The sequence below is a fragment of the Pituophis catenifer genome, unplaced genomic scaffold (genome assembly GCF_029215685.1).
Source record: "Pituophis catenifer annectens isolate HBS135680 unplaced genomic scaffold, rPitCat1.0.hap2 SCAF_1, whole genome shotgun sequence".
Classification (NCBI taxonomy): domain Eukaryota; kingdom Metazoa; phylum Chordata; class Lepidosauria; order Squamata; family Colubridae; genus Pituophis; species Pituophis catenifer.
This window is the reverse complement of record NW_027256881.1, coordinates 307,312,172-307,330,333: the sequence shown is the minus strand read 5'-3', so window position 1 is coordinate 307,330,333 and position 18,162 is coordinate 307,312,172. Positions and strand designations below refer to the sequence as shown.

The 18,162-nt window shown below is 37.8% G+C and overlaps 1 protein-coding gene across 1 annotated transcript in view; it reads left to right on the top strand.

The window, feature by feature from the left end:
- Window positions 1-2,150: 2,150 nt before the first annotated feature.
- LGMN (legumain) overlaps window positions 2,151-18,162 on the top strand; it is a 28,474-nt gene continuing 12,462 nt past the window's right edge. Inside the window, exons 1-7 of the mRNA XM_070931512.1 lie at window positions 2,151-2,408; window positions 8,310-8,477; window positions 13,286-13,383; window positions 15,710-15,791; window positions 16,281-16,366; window positions 16,472-16,547; window positions 17,138-17,200. Coding sequence (XP_070787613.1) covers window positions 8,340-8,477; window positions 13,286-13,383; window positions 15,710-15,791; window positions 16,281-16,366; window positions 16,472-16,547; window positions 17,138-17,200 — 543 coding nt within the window. The 5' untranslated portion in view covers window positions 2,151-2,408; window positions 8,310-8,339. The remainder of the gene's footprint in view (window positions 2,409-8,309; window positions 8,478-13,285; window positions 13,384-15,709; window positions 15,792-16,280; window positions 16,367-16,471; window positions 16,548-17,137; window positions 17,201-18,162) is intronic.

The following is an 18,162-nucleotide window of genomic DNA, read 5'->3' as shown; positions in this document are numbered from 1 at the left end:
CCAATTTACGTTTAACAAAATCTTTACATTACTTTTCGGTGATTTCATGGACACGTCCGATTTTTTTTCCCGCGTCAATGCAAAGGATTTGCTGCTGCAGTTTCCAGAATGTTTACATATTATCTATTTCACCATTCAGACTAGTTTTATAATTTCCTGGTGCTCTCCCATCCAAGAACTATCCCGTTCCAACCTTGCTTGCCTTTCTGAGCTCAGCCAAAATTGGATGACAATAGTAGTAGCTTTAGGAGAGTTAGTTTCAACCATTATGCAGTTTCAGATAGTATTTCCAAGGCATCCTTTTCTTTCAAGAGGTATTTTGCTTTTATTAGTAACAAATGTGATTAATACAAATAACAGAAGTGTGCTTTGAATATATGCAACATGCTGCTTATTATACAATCACATCTCTATAGAGAATTCAGTGTAATTGTTAGGCTTGATTTATGTTTAGATATTATACACATAGTAATATAAACATCTATGTAATATATTTTACAGCTATCACTGCAATTGCCTGATTATGGAAAACCTTTAAATTAGAACACAGGACTTTTATTGTGTTAAAATATCTTGGGAGGTATATACCTTAACATAATTTACCTTACTAGGAAGAATACTTATTTATGTTTATTCTCCATATAATCTCCATAAAATAATAAAATGACTAAGATAATGGAGTCATCTTTGAAATAGGAAAATATGGGGAGTTGTGAGTTTAATTAGACAACTTAATTTTTAGATTTGAATGTTGGCCTAATGATGGAAGCTAATGATGGAATTTTAGTTTTCATCCAGCAGAGGACACTGTCTGAAAACTTTTAGTCTCTCTTAAAAATGGGTTTTGGTTTGAATTTTGGTGTTTTACTACATAAAATTGAGTTTCCTGATTTTTAAAGCATTTCTTCTTTCAAGAAGCTAATATTTTTCCCCTAAAAAGAAGAAACAGACAGCAGAAATGGGAACATTTATGTTTTAATAATAATAACAAACTTGTCATTGTATGCGTATACACAGTATACCCCTACAACGAAATTCACTTAACACCCAAAGACCAGGTCCAACACACATAACAATCCCCAAACACACTCCCACCCACCACAGTTCTCCACCCCTAAATCACCCAAACATCCAAACAACAGACCAAGTAATACTGTCCAGCAGGTCACTGATGGTGGCCCTTTAGTTAATTAGGAAAGGATTGTGAGAGATAAATAGTGACACACACGCACACATTTAAGGAGTGAAAGAAAGGAAAAGGCTAAAAAACCCCCCTCAAAAATGGATTATTGAACAAATCAATTCAGCATTCTCACTGGAAGCATAAATGATCAGGCACACATTATCTTACTTAGGACAAATTATGTAAAGACCCAAGAGAAGGCTCTAATGCTGGGAAAGATGGAAGGAAAGAAAAAGAGGAAACCAAACAGCAAGGCAAATGGACTTGATCACTGTGGCAATGTATGCACCATTGGAAAACCTGCAAGAAAAGGTTAGAGACAGATCATTACAGAGAAAGAAATCTATTTGGCTGCTAAGAATAGGCACTGACTCGATGGCACATAATCAGTGATTTTCAGAAATGACTGTTAGGGTAGATATTCCATAGGTAAAATCTGTTTAGGGCATATTCAGCTATTCATCTCGAGAATAAGGTAGGACGAAAGGGCTAAAATATGGTTCACCTTGAAATGCAGTCATTTATCACTGCTATTTTTCTAGTTAAAGAGGTTTCTTTTTCTTTTACCAATTTCTTTGTAGGATGTCACAATGTGTGCAATTTGATTCTATTTTTTTAAAATGAGAAAGTGCGAGTCATCGTTGCGGAAGGACAAACGTTAGCCAGGAGAAATACGAGCACATTCAGAAGTGTTTTTTCTGCTGCGGTCAATGAGGTTAAATCTCATATACGAGTTGTATAAAAAAGGGAAACTCGCTAATCCGGAGAAACCGACGGAACCCTTGAGCAAACACGCATCAGGCTGCACAAGCGGGAATCCTGTTTGCGAGAAGCTTCCTTCCCTCCCAGCACTAATCGCAGCCTCGACTACCCACATCCACGGGAGCTTATCCTCGGATTCCTATCTCCGTTCCCATCATGCAACGCTCTCTCACGCGACAGCCTCCATCCCGAAGGATTGCCATCCTACGCACTCGGGCCTGGCCTCTGGATGCGTTTTGCTGGGAGGCCAATGGTCGCAAAGTCCGCCAATCACGCGCCTGCCCCACCTCTTGTTTTGTTTTTCTCCCCCCCCCTTTCCCTCTCATAAAGAGTCTCCAGCACCCGCACGAACCTCCGGCGCCACCGTTGGTTCTCTGTTTCCCGACGGAACGGAGTTGGAGAGGACGGATCGGGCGGGAGCAGCCCCATTTACACCACCACCTCGTTTCTTCTTCCAGCGTAGGTAAGTGCCCACTTGCTGAAGGTTAAATGTTGCTTGGCGGGAAGAGCACGTGGAATTGCTAGGAGGTGGGCATTAGCTTGCAGAAAGACCCCACTCGGGCAGCTTGCAACGAAATTTCATTGTAATGTATGCCGATTAGTGTACATTCAAAGTGATAATGAAGTTATTCTATTCTATTCTTGCTGGCGGGGATGGGACGGAATTGGGATTACATTTCCCGGACTTCATCCGCCCCCAATTTGAAGGGGCGAATGATTCGATTAAGGTCCCAAGAATTGCTGAGCTGGAAAGGATCCAGCACTTCGCCCTGCCCGAGGGTCGCCAGAACAACAACAGCCATTTCCTGTTGTTGGTTTCGGGATGGACAGGTTCGCAACCAATAGTTGTGGCTGGGAATGCCCGGCTCCTGCTACGTCAGGTGTGGAGAATCGATGGACTGATTGTTTTCGGGCTTTGATGTATAATCTGATTTCATAAATAGAAGTGACCCCCAAATTTGCAGCTTGGGCTATGAGAGTCTCACTAGCCACCTTTGCTATGGCTTCCTTTCTCCTTTTGTCAGGGAAGGGTATACCTGGCTTTCTCGGTGTTGGGTTGTGGATGAAGCAGCGATGAAGCGGATGGTCTCTGCCTTTCCAGAACTTTAAAGAAAATCTGATTTCCCGGAATTCAGTATTTCACCAGAGTTATTTATCTTGTTTTGCTCTGGGTATAAGGATTTCTTCAGGTTGCAGTTTCTCAATCCATATTCTTGGTAAATCCAGTAAATGGAGTTACTGGAAGAAATCTTATTAGAATTGGGGGTATTTAGCAGTATTTATTTATAACTGTTAGTATACTCAAGACTTAAAATGTTAGCTTGCGAAAATGTGGAGCAATACTGAATTATGTATTCAGAACTCAGTGTAGTTGGATCCCCTGTGGTTAAAGATGCAGGAAGCAGATGGGTGCATTTCTTTTAGAACAGTAATTCTTAAATTGGAATGTGAAACTTAAAACAGGTCAAGATAGTGGATATGTATGGCTTCATACAGTTGCCAGGAATCAAGCCTGAATCTATGACCCTTACCTAAATTATAGTATTAGAAGATTAGTATCTTGCCTACACATGTCTTAGAATCCTTTGGTGAAATCGAATGACAAAAATACAATTATCAGAAAAAATAACACAACAAGTTAAGTATTCCCTTTTTTTGGCTATTTGTTTAAAGTGCATTGAAACTGAAGGGAAAAATGTTACAAACATTTTAAAACTATCTTAAAAACCTGGCTGAAATACAAGGCTTCTCAGCAAATAAAAATTAATATTTCTTTATGAACAGTAAGTTTTACAAATCACTTTTCTAAAAGCACTTAAGGGCAGCCTTAAATTTTAAGAGCCCTGAGTAGCTGTGTTCACACAAACTGCAGATTGTTGACACAGTGAACCACTCATAAACTACTTTAGTGTTCAGTGTTTTGTGGAAACCCAGATGTTGGTTTAATGAGTTACTTATTTTGTACAGTCTAACTACTATAATAATTTTAGTGCTCCAGTTTCAAAGCGTTCCCTTTGACAGTTACATGACTGGTGAAAATCCGTGCATGGTTTCAAGTGATATATAGGAAGAAAGTTATACCTACTTAGTTGTTTCCCATACCAGCGGTTAATAAAGAAAAAAATGAGAAAAAAATTAATATCTAGAGAGTTTACTTACCGTGTTTCCCCGAAAATAAGACCCTGTCTTATATTTTTCTGAACCCTGAAATAAACACTTGGCCTTATTGCCATGTGCTCAAAAATCCAATTGGGCTTATTATCAGGGGATGTCTTATTTTGGGGGAAACAAGGTATATAATACAGGCAAATGAATTTATCAGTCATAGTTTCATAACAACATGAGAAGTGTCCCCTATCAGCAGCAGGCATTAAGTAAACTCTGTGTGTGTGTGTGTGTGTGTGTGTTCATGTGAGGGTATAGAAAGTGTCCCAGTGGCAGTAGGAACATTTGGAGCTGAGCCTCCTAAGCTGGGAGAGTGGCTCCAACAGACCCCAGGAACAAAATCAGAGCTCTCTGTCCAGAAGAATGTAATGATAAGAACAGCTAAGATATGGTACAGAACCTTAAAATTCTCCTAGGCCTCTGATGAAGGACCCAAAATTAATGTCTATGGAGATTCTGTTATCCAGGTCACGGTGATCATGGTTGTCCCAAACGTACTTTTTCAAGAGGCAACTGGACTTTCTGGTTTTTCTTTGAAGATGCTTCGCTTCTCATCCGCCTTCGGAAAGTAAATAGGGATGGAGCTGACCTCACTTTGGGGGGGGGGAGTTCCATAAGAGGGGCACCACTGTAGAGAAGATGTATCTCCTCAAATCCACCAAACGTTATTCCCTAACAAGTAGGACCGGCAGCATGCATCTTCTGCCAGATCTGATAGGATGGGCAGATGTAATTGGGGCGAGATGGTCCCTCTGATAACCTTGTCCCATGCTATGGAAAGCTTTAAAGGTTAAAACCAACACCTTGAATTGGACCTGGAAGCAAACTGACAACCAATACAGCATGATAAGCAAAGCAGAAATATACATAACTGCCTGCACTGCTGCATTTTGCACAAGTGAAGGTTCTGGATACTTCAAGGTTCTTCAAGGGCAGCCCCATGTAGAGCATATTACTGTAATCCAATTGAGAGGTGACAAGGGCCTAACTGAACATATATATGTATTTGAAGTAATGTAAAATTGGGGCATTAAAACTTAGACATATTGACATAAGTTTAATGATTCATGGGACTGGACTATCTTTGGGATTACTGTTTTTGTATTGGCTTTTATATTTTTGTAAGCCAACAGGAGTCACTGAGAGTGAGTTGGGAGGCCATATAAATTTTCATAAATAAATTGGTGTTTTGCATTTGAAGTATTCAGTGGCTGGGTATTATATTCTGTTCTAATCAAGTCTAGATAATGTCACTGTTACCACTAGTTAATGAAAGAAAATGAATGTAACTTTTTCAAGTAGAAGTAGATAAATTTCCATTGTAACACGATTACATTGCTCTCAGCTGACTTGCAGAAACTTTGTTTTTGTGAGATTTTTCTGATTATTGGGAGGTATATAATGGTTTCTCTTCCTATTAAGTTTGCTTCAAATCAGGAGAACTATGGATCCATGGTAAAACATGAGATTTGGACCCTGGCATTTTAGGCAATGTGTCACAAGTTAATGAAGTGCTGCTGTTGATAGTAGAATCAGGACAAGAACATGAAACATTTACAAAATCCTGAAAGCTATATGTAGGTTATGAGATACTTGGTTAAGCTGGCTCCACTTGTAATCACTCAGCCATGGGTGTAATAGTGATGTAAGAAAAACTACCTTGAGTTTACCAGTTAAGAATTTCAACATACTTAAGAGATAATATTTTCAATACAGCATAAAGTCAGGGTATGAGGAGCACTAATGGTCTGGAAGAAGGATGAAGAGTGGTAGATAAGCTTTCCCAAGTGACAATTTTTTCTCCATTGCTTATCTTTCCCTGCCAAGCATGACAACAGGACTGTAAGGGAGTTGGGTGTGTTTGGGGTCCACCTTTAATATGTGACTTAACTGGCTTAGCCAGAATCCTAAGTGGGTTGAATGCATGTACCTAAAACTCTGATGCTTTCAGAGATTGTTGGATATTCAACACAAGGATATTAAAATCAAGCCCTTTCCTTCTCTTAGAAATGTTAATAGATCATTGCTAGCCAGCTTGGATTGTCTTTATCTAAAAATGATGAGGCTATTTAATAAAATAGTTCCTTAATCCATCATTTTAATAGGATGGCTGTAATGCTGTTTTTATTTATCAGGAAGTCTCACAAAAGCCTGCAGATTCATTTTTTTAAAAAAACCCAGATGTAATTAAGTTAAAAGTACAGCACACTGGGTATGATTATATACTCAGAGAGTTCAAATGCATATACTGGCATTTTTCATGTGATTGAAAAGTTCCTATGATTTCCCAACTTTTCCTGCATAAGGAGAGTCAACACCATAATGCCTTGTGATTCTGTGTTGAAAGAAGCCAACTCCCTGATGTACTCATTTTAAGTCAATGTCAGCCCAATAAGCTAGGCCAAACAAAACAAAAACAATGCCAGAACTGCTTCCCATAAAGTGAGAAATTTAAAAGCAAATTGCTGCGAAGTTGATGATAAAAGGGCTGAATTAACACAAGAAGCTTTGGAGGAGAAAACATGCCCCTTCTTATATGGTGACTTTCATAGTAACAGATAGAATTACACCATCTAGACCAGGGGTGTCAAACTCACCTCTTCATGGCGGCGTCACATGACATATTAGGACTTTTTCCCCTTTCACTAAACCGGGCATGGGTGCGGCCAGCGCATGAATCATCCGGCCCGCGGGCTGGGAGTTGGCAACCCTGATCAAGACACATAGCAGTATCTGCACTCCAGCTTTTTTTGTTCTCCCTAGAGAAGGTATCAAACTCGTGTCGTCACATGACATATCGTGACTTTTTCCCCCTTTGCTAAAATGGGACTGGGCGTGGCCAACATGTGAGGCATCTGGCCCGTGGTGAATTTGATATCCCTGCTCTAGAGCCTCCAAAACGTATTCTACTGATATTGTGCCAAATCACCAAATAATAGTGGCATATAATTCTACTTAAACAGGCACAAATACCTTCTATTAAGCCTCCATTAAATTAAGTGTGCCTAATTTACTAAAAAAAAGAAAGAAAGAAATGCTAATAATTAGGAGATTTTAGTTTTGCTTCCTTGGGTGATGTCAGCACCATGCTTTCTATAGCCAAAATTGTTGAAGCAAAAAGATTTCCCTGCTCCTGACTATATTTAGATCTCCTCGTCCTGATGTTTCATGTTCTAGGATGCATCTGCTTTTTCCCACTTTAATTATTAAAAGGTAGAGAAGCACTAAAACAATCTCTATATATTTAACACTAGCTGGATCATTGGGTGATTTGTGCAACTGCTAAACAATTTTTAATGACTTGCAGTGCCCTTTCGCCTTTTTATTGTTTTGTATAAACCAAAAGAAAGAAAAAAATGTGAAGTAGTCTACAATTAGACTGTGGTGAACAGCGGATTTATGTAACAATAAATAGATCAAATTTTGGTTTTTTGTTTTTTTTAATTTGATTTATATGCCGCCCTTCTCCGAAGACTCAGGGCGGCTTACAATGTGCTCAGCAATAGCCTTCATCCTTTTTGTATATTTATACAAAGTCAGCTTATTGCCCCCACAAACTGGGTCCTCATTTCACCTACCTTAGAAAGGATGGAAGGCTGAGTCAACCTTGAGCCTTGGCGAGATTCGAACCCTGCAGTAATTGCAGGCAGCTGGTCTTAAGCAGCTTAATAACAGGGTGCTTTAAACCCTTGTACTACCAAGGCTCTTTTTAAATTTTGGGCCAAATTTATATAGATTTTAATTGTTTTTAATATTTGTATTTCATGTTTTTAATTCTGGCTGTGCACCGCCCTGAGTCCTCAGGGAGAAGGGCGGTATATAAATTGAAAAAATAAATAAATAAATAAATAAATAAATAAATAAATAAAAAGTTTTTGCTGTAGCTAAATTGGGGCCAAATTAAGTTGTCAGTTTGGTATAGTATGGTAGAGAATACTATACCAATATAGTAATGGTGGCTAAAGCATCAGCCATGGATCCAACTCCAAGCAGTCAAGTATAAATGCAATACAATAACAAATCAATCTATCAGTTAATTTCAGGCACATATGCCTAGTTTAACCAAGTTGAAAATAGGTCATATTATCCCTTACTGCACACATACTGTGAGTATGTGAATCATACTTTGTAAAATTCTTTTTTACAGGCATTTTGCTACGGCTTTGTTTCAAAGGTTGTTTGCTATCTTGTCTCTCAGTTCTGGTAGGTCTTGAATAAAAAAGAAGAAATGGCCTTGAAGGTAGCTGTACTTCTGAGCTGTGTGCTGGCAATTAGTACCCTGACCCTGGAGGACCCTGAGGATGGAGGCAAGCATTGGGTTGTCATCGTGGCTGGTTCCAATGGCTGGTATAACTATAGGCACCAGGTGAGAAGGCTTTGAGTCCAGTTGAACAATACTGAGTAAACAGAAGACTTTGTGCTGAATTGAAGAGAATTTTGTAGGACTCCCTTTACCTAGCTAAAAATGTCAGTAGACTGCACTGAGAATGAATGTCTTGTTTGTTGAAGTTTAGCCTACTCAATGTGGTTTTTTTTATTAATACTATCCTGATGTATAATAATAATGAAATAACCCAGAGCTAAGATGTTTAAGCCTGAGCTGCCCATCAAAGTAACTGAGAGCCATCACTGTAACCAATCTTCCCTACTTCACTTTCAAATATTTATTCTTACAGCTTGAAGAAACTCTGCATGGGTGTAATATGGCAGAGGAAATTGTTCTTGTTAATTGTCTTAAGTAATTGTCCTCTTGAGTAGGAAGGCAGGATACACATTGCATAAGTAGAGTCAAAATATTACTACCATTCTGCTTCTAGCACAGGTTTTGGTATGATACAGCTTTATTTAGACTTCCCATCCAGAAGTCACCAGCCCATCCAGAAGTCACCAACTTGGCACCAAATCTTAACATTTTTAGCAAAGTTTGAGACACTTATGAGGTTTGGCGTTCTTTGCTGTAGTGCACAGACAGAACAGACTATGCTTTCTCCTCATTTAGTGGCTGCATTCTGCTCCATTGACTTGGTCATTAAGTGCTATTGTCACTAAGTGAATACGTGAATAAGAGAGAGATGCTGCAAAAATCACTACCATCTCATTCAGATAAACTTCTCTGGCACAATGTCCAACCTGATTTTCTTCCCTTTTTTGCCCCCTTTCAGGGTGGAGAGATTACTTAAACAAGTTGTCTCTTCCTGAGCTGCTTCACCCCCCCACCCCTCCCAGAGCTTCCCTAAAAAGTGCTAATGCAAGTTAACAGGCTCAGCGTCCTGATCTTAATAAGTTGATTAGAACCCTGCTGCCTGAAACTGACCAAACTATAATCAGTTTCACTGTCAGGAAATTTTGTAAATGCTACATAGTTCTGAAATGATTTTTTAATTACAGTTTATGATCTTTGTATTTGTGCATGGTCACAAATATAGTCACCAAGCAAGAAGTGCTGTAAATAAGGCAATCTGATAGGTTTTGCAGTTCCAGTTCAGTTTTGTAAACAGGTCAAAGAGAAACAGACAGAATAAGGTATGCATGGAGGAGGAAGCTTGAGGTAAGGAAAATTTCATAGATAGTCACATGAAGAGAAGTTGCAACAGAATATGTAGAAACAGCAGCGTCAGATTCTGCAGAAGGACATGTTTACCTTTTTAAAAAAACGCTAAGTAAAAGCGACAGTGATTTTTATTGTGAAACCTTCCTCTCTTTTGCCCCAAACTTGTTTGTCCTTGTTGCAACTAGAAACTTGTTGACAGAAGATGGAAACTGTACTAGACTGCAATTGGCAAAATAACCAGACATTACAGAAATGTGCAGTCCTCTTAAAGAAGAGTCAGTCTGAACTTTTCACTGAAGGAAACAAAATGAACATGGTAGAAACTTTCAGCCCATCTTTCATCTCTAAGATTCTATCCCTTTTCATGATCTAAAAACCAATATTTCTCAACCTTGACAATTTTAAATTATTTGGACTTCAACTCCCAGATTTCTCCAGCTGGCATGAGAATTCTGGGAGAATACTGAGACTTGAAGTTCACACATATTAAATTTGCCAAGGTTGAGAAACAATGCCTAAAAATTACTATGTCTTTAGATGTTTCTTTTATTCCCTACTTACTTTTTATTATAAATCTCCATTTATTCTCTGACTTTTCAGTATGTAACCTGGCTAAAATGTCTCTGTAGATCTTTATTCCACTATGCTTGCAATAGAGAAGAAAATGGAAAGGCTAACATAACATTGACCTATGCATTTTGTGTGACAAAGTTATCCCACTATTGGAACATATATACATATACATTTTCAGAATTGTTGGAGTAAGAAATGCTGTTCATTCTATGTGTTTACGAGAAAACAAATATTAAGGAAAATACTGATATCCACTATAGTGCAGTGTGAGTTTTGTTTTTGTTTTTTTGCAATAAATCTTTTCTATTATTGAATTTTTAAGCACTTTTGAAAGTCATTCATTACAGTGTCCTGTGAAAGTTAAATGTTGAGTAATATCCGTTTCTTTCTAAACAAGGAAATTAGAGGACTTCAGATATTGAACAACTAGGAACTGGAACAATTGTTCCTTTGACTTAGCTATAGGTTTAATTTCTGGTTTAAAGGAATTTTTCCAGGATTTTTCAAACCGTATAGAAGCATTTACAAAATAAATTATAAAATCTCACCATTTTTCCTGCTCTTTATTTGGAATAAGTTAGATTTACTACAATAGAGTGGCTAGAATGAAAAAGTATTGTTGTGAGCATATAGAGTTTATTTGGAGAATGACTCATAATTTTGCAGGTGTTGGCTTCTCCTTCCCAAGCAGTGACCCACACAGCAAACCACAGAAATTTAGTGAAGTGTGAATGCTTTAAATATGGTCTCAATTTTGGCCTCTTCAAAACTGTGTTGCTAGATATGCAAACATTATAAGCTGTTGCAATTGGAAAATTCCAGAATTACACCTGCAGTTTACCACATCATCAAATCTTTATTATGATCAAAGATCATCATAAGGAGGGCGACATACAGTCAATTAAAAAGCATAGAAAATACCTCAGAGTCTAAACAATAGTAATTATAAAAAGCTAAGGGATATAAAAGAGAAGTATATATAAAGCAAAAGTCTAAAAAGACTCTAAAAGGGGAGGTAGAAGCATTAGATGGATGTAGGGGGCATAAAAGTTAGTGGTAGACTAAATTATCACAGTACAAAGCACTTTAGGATGAGGAAGTAATGCCCATTGAGACTAGTTTATGACCCAGATCATCTGATGAATTTTAAGCACTGATGCATACAACAGGGCAATATATGTTGTATCAGGGTCGGTATCCACAAACAACAGGGAGATGTAGACTTCTCCTATGCATCCTGGGTGTACACCATTGTACAGTAATGGTGAGATGAAGCTAGTGCAAATGTCTCTAGTACAGGCACTAGAGAAATATGTTCTGTTATTTCTGTGTGTTCAGAGTCACAAAGATATTGTGTATGTTGGTAGAGAATTTTCCGGTATCAGCCTTCAAGGCCAGCTGAGGAGAGGACATGATATCTCGCCAGAGTAAACCTCTGGTGGTTAGGTACTTCAAGATTAGTTATGTATCCAATAGGGAAGGCAGAGTACCTGTTGGATTCACCAGCAGTAAAGGTGGAGACCTGATTAGATCCAAATATGTGTTTGCTACACTCATTGTCCTCACCATATCCCATGCTGAGTAGAGGATATGGAGCAAAGCCCAAGGATGAGATTTTAATTGTCATTGTCTTTTCTCATGTGGATTGAAAATCATCCTTCATAGATAGTGAGCAAGGCAAGTGGTGTGAAAATGATAGTTGAACCAATAGTTGAGTATGGTCACCCACACTATAGTCTCCACTATGGTGTCCCTAGTCTCAGGGTAGCATTAGAGACTCATTTTGGGAGGGCCTATCTTAGAAATTTGGATTGAACATGTTCTACTGACACAAAATCAGGGAAGGGGCCCAGCTGAATACCATAAAGAAGATTTGCTATTGGCTTTTGCAGGTTTATAGTAAGCACCTCTTATTTTGAGGAGTTTAAGATGGCAGATGAGCTCCTCTGTGCATTTTAAGCAATGCAGTCCTTCTGGGTTTTTCCATTGTTGGCAGAATAAAGGACTACTCCTAGATACTTGAAAAAAGAGACATGCTCAGTCTTCTGGCCATCTATTGTCCAGGAGTGGTTTGTGAGCCTTTTGGCAAATGCCATCATTTTGGGTTTCTGATCATTGAGTTCTAGCTAGACTTCCTTGCAATACTGTGTTAGAACCTGCAGCTTAAAGTGTAATATACAGGAGCACAGACAATGCTACTGGAATTATGCATAACTTATATTTGGTTCTGAGTTTAACATTAATTCAACTCGGAGAATCTATGATAGAGGCTATATTTGCTTCTGGAATTCTGGAAAAGGTGTGCTGAGGACCAACAAAGTAACTGTTGGGATGAGTGACCTCTTCCAAAATGATGTGAATACCATTTTCCTCCCTATTTTGTGTTGTCTGTGTACACTTGCTGATGCCACTCACTTGTTTTCCTACCTGTTTCCTTAGTTATTTCCTTTAGATGGTGCTATCTTTCTCTCTCCCCAGTGTGTCACCCAGTCTGCTATTTTCTCCATTAACTCATTGCCAGACTTTTTCACCCCAGCACTGTGCCCAATATTTTTCCGCTATGGATTCTTGCATTTCTCATCAGTTTTCCATCCGTATCATGCAACAGTGATCCTTCCTTCCTTCTTCCCTCTCTTCTTCTCATAGATGGACTTGCCATGAGCCACCCATCATCTTTTCTCTGGAATCTGCCCAGATCCACATTCATTCCATCTTTTCTATTCCTCCTCTGCTTTCTAAGGTTTCACTTTTAGGTGATGCTGCTACTTCTACTTGGGATGTGTTTTGTCAGGTGAGGACATTCTAGTCTCCTTGGCATTTCTCCTACAGCATGTTTCATCTTCTCTGTATTTAGGGGTTTCTCCAAATACACCTCTAATTTCGCAATAACCCCATTTTGGTTACTGTACAGTGAGTAATCATTATGTTGACAATCATGTTCCAACACTATATTGTGAGAAACAAGATATTAACTTAAGCAAAATCCGTATAATGTCATACCGTCTTTGTTGAAAAACAGTTGGTAAAGAAAACTATCTTACATCTTTCAGGCTGATGCATGCCATGCTTATCAAATTGTGCATCGGAATGGTATACCAGATGAACAAATCGTTGTTATGATGTATGATGACATTGCTTATAATGATGAGTAAGTAATAAACATTTAACCACAACAATGCTACAATAAAGTCACAAGGTTTTTTTTTCTTATAAAGTCTCAATTTCACAACTTCACCTTTGCTTACTGTTTGAATGAGTTTCATGTAATGCTTTCAGGCACATCCACAATCAACTTATTTGGGCTTGTCCAACTGCCTTAACATTCTATTTTTTCTTAGGAAACAATAACACATATTGCGTTCCACTGGAATGATCGATACAGATAGTTCTCGACTTACAACCAATCATTTAATGACTGTTTGCGGTCATGACAGGTTCACTACGGATACTTTACGGCCCTAAAGCACTTTCAGCCATCTTTAAGTCTTGCACCGGGTCCCCTAGTCCCATAAGTGCATTTTGAGTGCTTGACAACCTGTTCTCATTCACGACTAGTGTCCTGCAATCAAGTGATTGCCATTTGCAATTGTCTCTGCCAGCTTCCCCAAAAAGTCAGTGGGGAAGCCATCAGGGAATGTTGCAAGTGGAAGGGATAATGGATTTGAGATCTGTTTCCCCAGTGCACCAAGGAATTTGCCCTCTGCGGAGAAGGGAAATCTTCCACCATGCTGAAAGAATGGACCTCAAATCTGGCAAACGTCCTGGAAGACTCAGAATACTGGCATTTACTAGTGTTTTCTCTCTGGAGAGGCAGAAACTGGTGAATGCCAGTGTTCAGAGTCTTCCAGAATGATGGTGTTTGCAGTCATTTTCTCTGGTGGAAAAGGGAGACGGCCTGGGACTCCCGGGTGTGTTGGGACACTCAGGCCCTCTCCTTGTCCCACCAGCCTAGTAGGCTCAAGCCCACTCCCTAGCAGTTCACTTAATAACCCTGTGCAGTCACTGCAACAGAGAGAGGGGAATGTAGTCATTGAGCAAAACAATCAGTTGGCATCTCACTTAATGACCACATCACTCAACAACTAAGTGGTTATAAGAGGGGTAGTATCTGTAAATTTGAAAGAAGACATAAAGGGGACAGAAAATATAAATATATATATTTTCTTAGAATGTGATCACAAGCTAGCTCATAGCTCATTTTGGGAATCACAAAACTATGGCTTAAGATTGGCCATTTTTGTTTCAAAGGCAGATTAGGGCAATTTATAGGTACAGATACACTTGAGTATCATATTTGAATTGACACTCACAGGCTGCATAGGACATATAAAGCTATCCAGCAACAAAAGAAGTAAAATAACTATGTAAAGCATTTTGCAGCTGGTCCAAGCTGCCATATACTATTTTATGTGTTATTTAGCATCTAATATTCCATTTCTTTACAGCAATGCTTGGCAACAGGCCGCATGGCCAGGATATCACTTCCATTCTAAAGCAGCTTCCACAGCCCATAAACTGAATAAAACAAAGACAGATTGCATAATTTCAGCTCTTTTACTTAAGATCCTGCTTATTTTTTTTAAAAAAGAACCCCTTGTATCTACTCCATGATACTACCTAAAACTGGGGCCAATCCATGATCTATAGATAAGGAAAGGATAATGTTTTTCATAGGGATTGAGTAAGTGGTAAGATAATGAAGTAATGTTAAGAATTCCAAAAATTTTGGGTGTTTTATTATCTCAGCATAAAAGATATGTATATCTAAAAGTTTGGAAAAGCTGTGTGTATATATTCTTTCTTTCCTTCCTTCCTTCCTTCCTTCCTTCCTTCCTTCCTTCCTTCCTTCCTTCCTTCCTTCTTTCTTTCTTTCTTTCTTTCTTTCTTTCTTTCTTTCTTTGCTAGCTGTAGACTAATATAATAATAATAATAATAATAATAATAATAATAATAATAATAATAATAATAATTATTATTATTATTATTATTATTATTATTATTTTATTTCTAAACCGCCCTTCTCCCGAAGGACTCAGGGCGGTGTACAGCCAATTTAAAAACACAAGACACAACAATTAAAAATTAAAATAATTAAGTAGATTTGGCCGATTTAAAACCCCAAAAATTAAAATACCCCAATTTAAAATTATTATATTGACAGCCCTACCTGGCGGAACAACAGGGTCTTCAGTGCGCAGCGGAACACCCGGAGGTCGGAGATCTTACGTATTTAATAAAATGAAATTGGAAGAAAAAGGAAATCAAAGGGAGAAAGTTTAATGGATCAGGATGGGGAAATTGGCTTCCCTGAAGGAAAAATTAGATTTCCCCCTAATGATTAGAATTCTTATTTAGCATTAGACCTGCTTTATAGAAGGTTCTCCTTTCTATAGCAGTTGATGCTCATGTTGTGAAATCTCTGGAGACATATTTTATGTATGTCTGTAATTTTCACACTCTTTTTCCATTTCCAGAAATCCAACCAAAGGCACTATTATTAATCGACCAAATGGCACAGATGTATACAAAGGAGTATTAAAGGACTACACAAACGATGTAAGTGTCTGATTTCCTTGCATGATGATATTGGAACAGAAGAGCTAATTCGTGATGAAACAGTGCTTGTTGCTATAAAAGCAGTAATTAAACCCAAATTAAAAAATACTGTATATCCAAATAACAAGAGTGCAAACTATAGAAAATGCTATTTCAGTTTGGCTTTTACGCTGCTGGAGGCCATTTTAATTCTAGACTCCATACCTAGTTTTGTTAATCTCAGACCAGTCAGTTTGCATGTATTTTCTCTGCTCTTATCATTCTCTCCAACAGGCTTTTTCTTTAAGATGGGAGTCGCATCCTATACTGTACTTACCCCTCTGCTTGAGAAACATTGCTGTTGCTTGCGTATAATGAAGGCGATATTATATTACATATAACAATAAAGGCAGGATATAAATACATTAATAGATATGCTGGTTATGGGTTGCTTGCTACAGATACAGAACGCAGAGCTCATTTTGGTTTTCAATTTGTACCAATCTGTAGGATGTAACACCGGAGACCTTCCTTGCTGTGCTGAGGGGTGATGCTGAAGCAGTAAAGAATAAAGGATCAGGAAAAGTATTACAAAGGTAATGGGAAAAAGAACGGATTAGGTTCCCAAAAGATGACTTCATAGCTAATGTAATTTTACAGACTGAACATAAATAAGTGATGAGTTCTTTTTTATTTTACAGTGGCCCCAAGGATCACGTATTTGTTTACTTCACGGATCATGGCGGCCCTGGAATTCTGGCTTTTCCAGATGATGATGTATGTTTTTCCACACAAAATGCCTGTTTTATGTGTCTGCAAGAAAATCAAAAAGGAGAGGAAGGGAGAGGGGAGAGAAAGCTCCTGGGTGTTTATTTCTTTGGTGCTTTATGAAAAAGAAACCAGACTCAGTTCCTGAATTTGACATGGGATCCTTGAAAAAATCATTTCTGAATGTTGGGGGGGAGGTCCATGTGTACGTATGAATAATAGTATGAAAAAATGCATGCATATTGGTTGAGAATTGTAATAAATTTTCCAACTAATATATATATTTTAGATTGACTATAAAAATAGAATGTAAATAATCATTGCTTTAATTTCTGAATTTATATCTTCTTTCTCTAACATGAGGATATATTGAAGTTAGATAAATTATGAGATTTTTTTTTACTTCCAACAACTTGATTTTACCGAAACAGGGACTAAACTCAAAAATCAGCCTTCTCTTCAATTTCATATTCATGTATAATTATGCTAGCATATATCTCAAATTGTAAGGGTTTCATATAATTTTGGGAGAGGAATATGCACTGTATGTTTCTAATTTCATTTGCCCGAGAGCTAATTGTGAACAATTTGTTTTCCAGCTCAAGGTGCAACACCTGAACAAGACAATTAGGTATATGTACCATCATAAAAAATATCAAAAGGTAAAATTCTTATGTTCAAGGTGTAAAAATAGTGTAGATTTCTTTATAGTTTTATTTGTAATTTTTACACGAGTTTAATGGAATGGATGACATTATAGAAAGTTAGAAGTTTGTGTTTCCAAGTATGAGGAATTATACTATAGCAGCAAACCTACAAGCCTTGTTATAAATCTTGGTTTTGAAGTGCCTGGGAATCATACAGTATTCAGTTCTATGCTGTGATACAATAAATTTTACACTAATAAACTACTTGGAATGTGGCCTTGTTCACAAGATTATGAGGAAAATGCATGGGGAAATTGATGTTAAATCTGGGCTCAGTTATATGAAGGCTTCTTTTTGTCAGTACTCTTGCTGCTATAACTCTGGTATGATTAATGACAAGTAAGAGTTAATTTGGGATATAAGATGTAAATAAAATAACAGCAAACTTCACTCCTTTTTAGCACTGATGATGTTACCTATAAAACATCTGTAAGAAAACCACCAAGCTCAGAGAGCATGAAGGACCCCATAGGTCAACCCTGAGCTATGAATATTTTACCACTACATTCACTTTAAAAAAAAAAAGTACAAAGAAAAATACAGCACTACATAGCTAAGCTGTCATCTGTTTTGAACGTCTGAATTGAAACGCAGGTGCTTATATTATTCTCTGCTTGATGTGAATGCTCATTTCCAGAGAAAAGGATAAAATAGAACCTTTTTTCTTCAATTCTATTAATCCAGAGACCCCCTAAGTAGGACTTTGTTGATGTGTCCAATTTATATTCCCTTTGCAGTGTCCTAGAAACTTGTATAATAAATCATCAAATTTGAAATAGGTTTTAAAAATAATTGTGTTTAAATGTACAGTGTTTTCATGTAAATATATTGGAAAGAGTTTCAACTGCCTTTCTATCAACTTTTTACAAAATTTTTCTTTGCCAACCTATGTGAGAACTATAATTCCCACAGTCCCT